At 45.4% G+C, this 10,907-nt stretch overlaps 1 protein-coding gene across 2 annotated transcripts in view; it reads right to left on the bottom strand.

The window, feature by feature from the left end:
- LOC119171474 (uncharacterized) overlaps positions 1-10,703 on the bottom strand; it is a 168,251-nt gene extending 157,548 nt beyond the window's left edge. For both annotated transcript variants that reach the window (XM_075893688.1, XM_075893689.1), the window contains exons 1-3: positions 10,482-10,703; positions 9,781-9,884; positions 5,805-5,986 (exon numbers count right to left, since the gene is read on the bottom strand). In XM_075893688.1, coding sequence (XP_075749803.1) covers positions 5,805-5,913 — 109 coding nt within the window. In that variant the 5' untranslated portion in view covers positions 5,914-5,986; positions 9,781-9,884; positions 10,482-10,703. The remainder of the gene's footprint in view (positions 1-5,804; positions 5,987-9,780; positions 9,885-10,481) is intronic.
- Between the last annotated feature and the right edge of the window lie 204 nt (positions 10,704-10,907).

Genomic DNA, 10,907 nt, shown 5'->3' on the forward strand with positions numbered 1-10,907 from the left:
AATTCTCCGAAGCTTTTTTTTGGGGGGGGGGGAAGCATTACGACGACCACACATACGTGTTCAGGTAATAACCATTGTTTGTCAATTATTTACTACACGAAGACTACTGTGACAAAAAAAGGCATTATCACAAAACTATCCCAGTTATCGTCCCAAATCGGCAAGTTGAGAAATGACGCGCCGTCGAAAAAATTCTAGAGGCACGTTCCTGAGTCACGCAGGTCTTTCAGCCGTGCATTTTGGAAAATGCTCATTCGATAATATTGAAACTGCACGCGCTTAGATTTCAGTAGCCACAGGCATTGGCAACTCATGTGCTGTTGCATAGAAATGGGGGTGTTGATGTTAGAACACATGAGTTCTGGGCAAAACATAATTTTGTATTAGGCGTCCACATTGACACTCATTCGCCTTGCTGCAGATTTTGAAGTGTACCAGCACCCAAGCAGGATCACAAGATGAGGTAATGAGGAAACAGTCACAAAGAAGGACAGACACTACACATGATGAAATATTTGTCAGAGAAATCTTCTCACATAGATAAGTCATTTCAAAGGAAGTTGCACCTCGCATGTCTTGGCTGCTAGCCTTTGGTACTTTCGGTAGTAATTGCAGCAGCCAAGTACAGCACCGTGGTAGCCTGTTGATCCATTCTCGTCGTCCAATTTTCGGCAGCACAACTACTTCAGCACATCAAAAAAAAAAAAAAACATTGACCTCTTGACATTGTGGCGACGTACCACCGAGGCCTCACCTTCACCCATGGTTGCAACGACCCACAACCACTTATACATGGCAATATGACCATAATTGCAGCACCGGCTGTGCCAAATCTATTTGGATGTGGCACTGAGGCCCCGATCGCCACCGGTGAAGCAGGATCAGCTACTCGCTCCTTCACCACAAGAATAGCCCTGCCAAGCCTGGTCTGGAACATTCGCTCGTCTTTGGGAAAACACCAACCGCATCTCGGCTGGCCTGATAACACCAGCTTGGTCCTTTTTGGTCCCTCAGGTCAAGCAATCTGTTATTTTGCTAGCTGGCATGTTCTCCAGCTCAAGCATGCCACGTTCGTCTCTCCATGCACACCTTCGCCGACTTCGGTTCTTTCACTTCCAGTTTCGGCATCGGCTTTCGGTTTCTTACCAAACTCCTTCAAACTTTCAGTACATTGTGCCACAGATAGCATTACGTCTTACGCGAATTAACAGAACACAATAATAACAAAGACAACCACTGACCACGTACAGAAATGTCAGCATTGCAAACCTCTGTCACTAAATGCTGTGAACCACTTGCTCGACACACTCTGGCATGAAAGGTCGACGTGCTCCTGAAATTTTTGAACACACACCTGCATACCGTGTTTATTTCCCAACCAGGCACGCACAAACTGCTGGATCTTGCAATTAAATAGGCACTCACACTCGGCACACACAAAACCCGGTTCACACCGTAGATGTCTAAAGCTGGTCCTCTTCACACAGTGATGACTTACCATGCTCCAACTAGTCGTCACTCAATGTTGTCACGTCTTTTCTTGTACGTCTTAGTTCTAAGTCGTCAATGATGACACTCCAAAGGCGGCGATGGTGACTGCTGCACCGGGCTAAAAAGCCTCTCTGAGCCATCACTGTGCGGCATAAAAAACCCTGGCTGACATCCAATGAGGCGGCTCGTACCGTGTCACTCGAAGTAGGCCCGCTGCCCAACTCATCGACACGGTGGTACCCTGGGCGTTGGGTGCTGAGATGACCACGTCTCACGTTGTCTAGGCAACTATACTGTCAAAACGTGTCACATCTGATCACAATTTCTGCCATGTCGAGGCCGACAGCCCTGAAGATCCTCATGGATGTGCTGTTGCTTGCCATCTCCTAGTGAATGAGGTGTGGGTACCGCTGTATGCTGCAGATGGCCTGCTGTCATTGAGGTCAGGTCAAGATGCACATGGTCCGTTCATGGCATGCCTTACAGTGACCAGGTGTTGTCGGCTACTACAGTGAAAGCTCATTAATTCGAACTTCAATAATTCAAACTTATGAATAATTCAAGCTGTAAGTTATGGTCCGGCCAAGCTCCATACAAGCATATGAATAAAAAGGCCTGTTAATTCAAAAGCGAGTAGGTGCCGCTGTGGATAATTCGAACTACGTGCTACCGCGCCGGCGGTTCGGCTATTCACTCAATAGGGCGGCTGCCGAGTTATGAAGCGGCATTGACAGGGAGCGGAGAGAAAAACGGAGAAACTGGCACGGAAGCTAGAGTGGAGAAAATAGTGCCACTTACTCTTCACCCCCCTTCCCCCGAAATCTTTCTCTCTCGGCGGCTGCCTGCTTTCCGTCCCACGTAACCTCCAAGATTTGCTTTTTTTTTTAAGCGCCAATCTCAGAGTTGTGAAGTTGTGAAGAAGGGAGAAGAGGTCTTCCGCCAAAATCACTCGTTAGAGCAAAAAGTGCTGGCTGTCACCTTCAAGGAAAGAAGGCAGACCGCGATCACAGATTTTTTCAAAAAATAAATTTTTATGCCTTACTCACACTGTATTATTGTTATTCATCACTTTCGTTAGTTTTAACTTTCTTTAATTCGAACTGAGGCAGATTCCCCTTGCGGTTCGAATTAACGAGCTTTTACTGTACGACCAATTGCAGAAGATTCGGGCATTTTTTCCTTGACGCCCGTGGTTCCACTTGGATTTACCATGCTGTTTTACATCATCCTCGAGGTGTCTAATGCTAAGGTTCCTATGATGTTTAAAAGGACATCATAAAGCGAGTCACGCAGGCAGTGATAACAAACTTCCACTTTGAAAAGCGATGTATCCAGACACACCACCCCTTCTGGTAGGTAGTGTACCGTGCAGTCTAGGGACAATACTGGCCGATACAACCCAGTCAATTTTTTCCTTGGAAATAATGCCTCTCGCACTACGACCGTGTCGCAGCCAGTGTCGCGCGATACTGTAATTGGGCACTTATCCAAAAAGCCTTTCACAGCAGGGATAGTTTCGATTTTTACAGATAAAACGCCTTGGCTGTCCACAGTGTTCACAACAGAGATCTTTCGCCCATCTTCCAAAACAATGTGATCTGCATTCGTTGCAGATATCTCGTCGTTTCGCCTTACATATACAACGCAAAATGCTTCACATCTGTCCTATGCTTCACATCTGTCCTTTGTACCGGTGGAATACTAGCCACCGCTGTGACCGTGCACTGGGGAACATTCTTTTGTTAGGGACCAGCATTCAGCTGCGCGATGTCCCGTCTTGTCACGTAGGAAGCATCGACTAGCAGCTTTCCCAGATTTCCTCGCTGTCTCAGACATCCTCTCAAGCTCCAATGCTTTGGCTTCTTTGTGATCATGTTCGTTGTTTATGTTAGAAGGGTCTGCGCTTCCATAACGCTGTCAGCACTCTCACACATTGCTCTTAGTGTCTGACAGTCCCTCTCCTTCAGAAAAATTTTAAGTGCCGGGGTACAGCTTTTCATGAACTTTTCACGTATTATTGATTCCCTCAAGCCAGAATAGCTTCTTTTTGTCTTGCTCATTTCGAGTCAATGGTGAAAATTACCGGCAAGTCGTGCAGCATACTGCAGGCCAGACTCATTGTCTTCGGGTTTAGCTTTGCAGAATTTCTCCGGATAGCCTTCTGCAGTTTACCGAAACTGCTGCCACAAGGCCACTCTTAACTAGTCGTAATCCAACGCAGCTGTAGAATCTAACCGGCCTATCACAGTTAGGACCTCTCCAGTCATGCATAGGCTTAATGACATAGCCCATTTCACACGGGGCCATCCTTGGTACACAGCGACACGCTCAAACCGTAGTAGGTAGGTGTTGAGATCATCCTGTGCTTTACTAAAGGGCCGTATCCGTTTACGAGGGCTACACACTTCCGGTGCACGTGTTAGATACCCCTGGTTCGCTAGCCTTAGCCGACTCTCCTTTTTCGCTTCCCTGAACTCGAAGCTTCAGCTCCAAAATTTTCAGCTCTTGTTCCTGAAGTTGACATTGTCGCTCAGTGCTTTTTTTTTTGCCTGTTCTCTTTCTCGTGCTCCTTCATCACGAGCTAGGGCGCAATCTTTCTCGACTCATTCTCGCAGCTCATTCTTCTCGTGCCCTAGCTCCCCACCTAATGCGAAAAATCCTTCCTTGTCCATGGCTCAGTCCCGAATCTGAGTAATGGCGGTATTATTAATAGGCCATCCTGGCAGGCTTGCCAGTTGTGATGGTTCGGGGTACTCAGCTAGGGACAACCAAGACAAGAAGGACCAGAAACATTCATCGACCTGACACAACAATTACATACACTCTAACTGGCTAGACAATAGAAGCATCACCCAAGTCCTAAAACCTAAGCTCTCAAGCCTACACTCGATGAAAATCAGGGCGTGACGAAGTACATGTTCGTCGGACATAACAGTAAACCATGAGCGTGTCGATGACACACACACGAAGCAGCAGGATCTTGACGAGTCGTACAAGCCTGTACAATGATGTCGTGTAAGGACACAGGTGCAGACGACGAATTGCTTGTTTCGCAACACGCAAGCTACGTTGCACTTGAGGTAGCATTGAAGACACGCTTTCAGCTCCTGGTAGCGAAGGACCTGCTCATATGTGCCACCACAACAACAACCTCAGCACCAGTTGTGACAGAACGGTTCGGACGTGGCACCAAGGCCAAACTTCCGCCACTAGAATGAGATCTGCTGCTCCCCCTGGCTTCTAATTCGTTCACCACAGGAACAGCACTGCTAAGCCTGGTCCGGAACATTCCTTCATATCCGGGACGCACAAAGCTTGTCCCGGCTGGCCTGGTAACACCAGCTTGGTCCCTTTTGGTCTCTCAGGTCGAATGATCTGTTCTCTTGCTAGCTGGCCGCATTCTGCAGCATGTTGATATTCTCCAGTTCACGCGCGCCACATTCCTCTGTCCACGCGCACCTTCACCGTCTTTGGTTCTTTCACTTTCGGTATCGGTTTCACTGTTCTCGCATTAACACTAAGCTAACACACCAGGCCAGGCATTTTCGCAGAGGATTCTGGCAGACAATGTACTCTACAGAGAGGACATACGGGAGAGCAACTTTCTGCCACACAGTAATTGTCGTCTCAAGTACCGTCTTAACACTACCATTGTGCACTTTGTATCTCGAGGTCACAAACGATAAATGTTCATCAGCATGACAATGCATTGTGAAGAGGAAAGTGTTTAACAAAATTAATAATAATATCTGAGGTTTTACATATCAAAACCACGATATTATTATAAAAATTGCTGTAGTGAAGGGCTCCGTATTTGACAATCAGGTGTTCTGTAACAAGCACTGACATCACACACTACACTTCCACCCACTTTAACTCACTTGGCCTCCATTGAAACGCGACCACCTCCGCCTCAATTGAACCCACGACCTTCAGGTCAGCAGCCAAGCATCGTTAACTGCCACACCAACATGGTGGACACGTGTCAAGCACCAGGTTTTGACAAAGAAAAATATGTAAGCAAGCGAAATGGCAATCATTGTTGCAGAACAATGATGAATCCTCGAAGGATGCAGACTGTTTTTTTAATAATGATAACTGTCGGGATTAAACGTTCCAAGACCATTATATTTATGAGAACGCGACTGTTTGTTTAGTGTGCAGGCTTCAATGCCCCGCACTTACAAAAATTACACTAAAAAAAATTTAAAAAAAATGCCTCGCCTTGTCAACATCATGTTTCATTATGGCTGCCATGTTACCATATTCACAGCATAAAGAAAAAAATGTGTGGAAAAAGACAAGGCGCTTACCAACAGCACTTCCAGTTACCCAGGTACACTCTTTCGAGGGGTGGAAAGCGACAGTACGTGTGGTAGCTGATGTTGCACTCGTCGTAAAGCAGAAGCTGGCTCTTGTCATGCAGCTGGCCACAGCCTTCACATGCTATGTGATCCAGGTAGCACCATCCCTTCTTCAAGATAATCTTTGTCACCTGGCATGAAATCGCAGGCTTAGGCAAAATGCACATGCTCATTCAGATAGAGAAAGCTAAAGAAATACAGAACAAAGATTGGAAAATCTGATTAACCCATCGAAACATTACTTGGAAGAAGCCACTGTTTCTATAAACAGAGTTTATTTTTTATTTTATATATTTTTAAGCAGTTGTCTGTATTTTTGGTAGATTGTCAACGCGCAGTGGCCGCACGCGAGCAAGAGCCGTGACGTCACTTTCTCCAAGATGCATGCAGAGCGCACGTGTTCCTGTTCTCTTCTCTTTTCCTCCACCTCTCCTTTCACTCCACTCTGTACCTTTCACAAACGCACTGATGCTTCACCCAAGCCAGAAGCATTGCCATCTGCCATAGTGCTTCTGAGAATCAGTGGGAGTCGAGCAGGTTGAAAGACGGGGGTGACAGCTGGCATTGCTGGGATGCCTGTTTCGGGCGAGTCACCGGACATCTCCTCTAGTTCAGGGTGCGGTCACTAAACGTGACGGTTTGTGAACAACTATTTCAAATTCATTACTTTCCCCTAATGCTGCTTGAAACGAAAGTTGTACCTGTCGATTTCGACACAATTTTGTTTTAGGCCATGTTTTGCAGTACATTTCAACATGAAAGCATTATCTGGCAAGGTTTGTGAAAGCACACATTCATCTGGTGCACACAAAAGCCGCATGCAAAAAAGCATGTGACCTCTCCCACCGGAACTGATGCCAGCTAGTACTCCAGCTGCTGTGGAAACTATTCACAGCCGCAGAGAGCAGCAGAGAAAAATCTGCGCAGCAGATGAAAAACTCCTAAGAGAGAATGCATGCCCTACGCAGCCCGGTCAATTGGGCATTTTCTGAAGTTGAAAGAAGAGGAGAGATTGAGAAAAATAGTCTTTTTTCACCCAAAGGTACATTATTGTCACCATCACTTTGCTCATACTAAATCATCGACATAAACACAATATAGCTTCTGCATTGCCTTTATTATTAATAGAAAAACTAGCAGTACCCCTTTAGTATTTCACGAACCTAGCAAAAATCGAACCTAGCAAAAATAAGTGCTCTCATGTTCCTATCTCATAATTATATGCCTATGGACACTCTGCAACTTTTAAAGGCGAAGCATTTCGTAGCGAACTTCAGCGACTTTGAGCGTATCTATCTATCTATTCAGCTGCTTAGATTTGGGTGCTCTCGTGGTCACCCCCCATTAACCTTAACTTGGCGTGAACCAAAATTAGCCTGGGAGGGTAACATGGTTTGACGAATGTGATGCGCTGATCAAGACATCAATGTTGTCACGATCCCGTTGCGTACGTCGTCAAACACTTTCAGCCAGACAGTAGCACATACTCACGGGCGGGTATGTGCCACTGGTAAGCGGGTATGTGCCACAGGTGATGGACATTATTACCCAGGAATGACAAGAACACACAAGGGCATAAAAGTGTGGCAGCTTGGGCTAGTTGGTATGGCATGACGATAGTTATAGCGCGAGAACAAAACGACGACACAGAGACAAGAAGGGCACGAAAGACACGAGCGCTAACTTCCAACTGAGTTCATTGCGCACAGCACGAAAATATATAGAGGAGACAGTAACCATGTGATAAAAACCATATGGCACAAAGAGCGGAACATGACTAAGAGAAAAACAAAAACAAACAACACAAAAACAAAAGCACTGAAAAACAGCAAAGAAAAATCTAGAAGAAAACGAAACAGAAAGATAAAGGTAATATAACTACCTGCCCGCACCAAAACCTTCCAGGAACCTGCGTTCCTTCTCGGACAAAGCCACGGAGGGCTTGCTAATACAAGGCACCTGTTTGCGTGCCATCTGCGCGGCCTCGACAATGACTCGGGTGCGCTCATCTCTGTGCTTGTACAGCGTCGCTGTGTCCTTGAAAAGGGGCGCACAATTGCACTCAGTGCAATGCTGAGCAAGAAAACCATCTTTCCCGTTTCTAACATTGTTAGCGTGTTCTCTCAGCCGATCGTTCAGACACCTTTTGGTCGTTCCGACATAACAAGCGCCGCATGAAAGGGGGAGTCCTATAGACAACTTCCCGGGAGCAGGCCGCATACCTGTTTCTATGTTGAACTCTGCATTCCATTGATGACTGCGTTTTCAGGGGGTTTGTAGATTTGGTGAGGCTGATTAATTTGAATGGTGCCGAGAACAGGACACGAACTCCAACACGTTTTCCGATTTTCTTGAGCCTGTGTGATATCTGGTGTTTGTGTGGAATCACGGCTATTTTTTCACGTTCTGTAACCGTGTTGCTCGGATTCTGTTGGTGCCTCTGCTCTGCCTTTATTTATATTATCTTTACTTTTCTGTTTCGTTTTCTTATAAATTTTTCTTCGTCGTTTTTTTTGTGCCTTTGTTTTTTGTCTTTGTTTTTCTCTTACTCATGTTCTGCTCTTTTGCTCTTTGTGCCATATGGTTTTTATCACATGGTTACTGTCTGCTCTATATATTTTCGTGCTCTGCGCAATAAACTCTGTTGAAAGTTAGGGCTCGCGTCTTTCGTGTCCTTCTTGTCTTTGTCTCGTCATTTTGTTCTCGCGCTATAACTATCGTCACACATGGGCAATTTTAACGAGTGAGCGTTAAGCAATACCAGACATCGGTAGCGTCGACCCAACGAAGGCATAGAATAAATGTCAGGGTTAAGAAGAACCGGGCATAAGCAGCGTTGACCACCCAACAAATCCGAATAATAAATTTCAGGGTCCCAGCAGGAATCAAGCCAAGCATTCTGCATGGTATTCAAGCATTCTACCAAAGAGCTACGCCAGCTCTCGTAACTACTTTTCAAATAGACGATATTCGTGAAACGTCAACAATGGTTGCAGTGTTGCCTACCCAATTTTATAAACATTACATACGTACTCCTTTCATGCAGCCGTCATGTCGGGTTAAGGTCAGTCGTGGTGAGGTGCCATGCGCAGAAATTGATTCATGTAGCAGTGTCAAGGGCCAGCGTCTTCGCGAGCATCAGCGCTTCATATAGCAGTTTCTGGTGTCGCTAAAACACATTTCCAGCTAACATCATTGTGCAAGTGGAAGACTGGTTATATAAACACCTCCAACTCTTCAACATGGTATGTCTCTGCGTGCAACATCTGTACACATATTTAGCGTCATGTCATCACGTGTAGCTTAATAGAAAAAAATGCTACCACAGCCGCCTTCCCTCCGTGTTCTTCGCATAAAGTTGATTCCCATATTTGTGGTATCTGCCGAATTTTCTTTTTGCTGTACTTTTGCTTGGAAGTCATAAAAAATTGTTTGATAAAAAGTTGAACTTCACAATCAAAGTTTTGTTAGCACAGCTTTACTAACAACCAAGCTCTTCCTCCACAAGACTTTCTGTGACTAAATGGCATCTGTACAGTGTCAGACAGTTTCACAAGACTGTCTGGCATTATCGTGGAAGAAAATTATTTCATTTTCCACCACACAACAGGAATATCTACACACAGCATGTCCAAGTAGCACTGCGTATGCAAATCTCCACACCCTGTTTGCTCTCTCTGACACAGCTTCTTGAGTTCTGTCACATACCTAAAGGTTAGCACAGCACAGCCAAACTATGCATGCATAAAATCTAAAACTCCCTAACAAGCCAGTAATCTAGACTTCCAATTTACCAAAAACCAGTATTTAAAGGCTAGTACATGCCTTGTGTTCTATCCTGAACATCATTTAGAAAACGTTCACACTTTCTTTGCAAGAAGCTATAAACATGAGGAAACAAACAAATGAAGGCGTAGTCACTCACCTTGACTTTGACACAGTAAGGATTGTAGCACCACCCACATTGGGCCATGCGATGTGCCTGCCTTCTTTGGCCCTTCCAAAGCTGCCACACTTGGCGCACAGGTCCTGGGTGCACACGTTTTGTTTCTTACTACTACGAACAAAAAAAGGGCGCCTGACACCCCCCAAGAGCTGGACAAATTTCATTTGCTTTTATAAAATGGTCCATATGGAGCATTGGTAGAAGTGTGTGCTAGAATACCAGGCTTTCAACACTGGGCGTTAATTCTTTTTTGGTGAACAACGAAAAGCAAACCAAACACGGAGAAGAAAAAACAGAGACAAAGGCAGTGCAATTTTTCATTCTTTCTTCTTCACGTTTAGTTTGTTTTATAGTAATTTGCCACAAAAAAAAAACAATTGTCAATGGTCTTGGCATGCCATTATTATGAAAGTCATGCCAATATAAGTGATTCATACGCAATCTGAGAAATTGACTGCATGCATGCCATTGTAGCAGCATGCAACTCTTGATAGACTTACTTGTCAACTATTGCTGATGAGTACAGTAGTCCCAGTTATAAGTCTACTTTATTATATGAGCTGCTAGTCTCTCTTTATTTTTTCTTGCTACTAGTGCAAGGCTAATGTGCGAAAAAAAAACGGAGGGACAGGGTTACACAGGCTAAGCAAAAAGCTGCTTTCTAATATACAAATGCATACCTTATGCCACTGGTGGCTGCTGCTGGAAAGTCGCAACGGGTGCCTCGATGAGGGCACCGACACCCCTACAGCTCTTGCACGTCAGCTAGATTACCAGCCTGGTGCACGGCAGCTACTTGATGACGCCTCGCCTCATCAGCGAGCTGCTGCTTTGCCTCGCCCTGCCACCTGGTGTTGTCTGCAAGCATCTCCAATGCTGCGGCCTGCCTAACGCCAGCGTCACGCATCTGTTCACAGAGGTGGAAACCAAGAAATGTGTTGCCATTGTCATCCATGAACTACTCACTAGAAATTCTTAAGCTTGTGTTCGTGAAGAGTTTCAGTGTGCATAACAATTTCCTCGCTGTTGAAAATACACTGGCACAATGGCATCCGTAAACGGTGCTGGTTTACCGCACAACCAATGTGCCAGGTTTGGGCATATCA

Source organism: Rhipicephalus microplus, chromosome 4, assembly GCF_043290135.1.
Source record: "Rhipicephalus microplus isolate Deutch F79 chromosome 4, USDA_Rmic, whole genome shotgun sequence".
Taxonomy (NCBI): domain Eukaryota; kingdom Metazoa; phylum Arthropoda; class Arachnida; order Ixodida; family Ixodidae; genus Rhipicephalus; species Rhipicephalus microplus.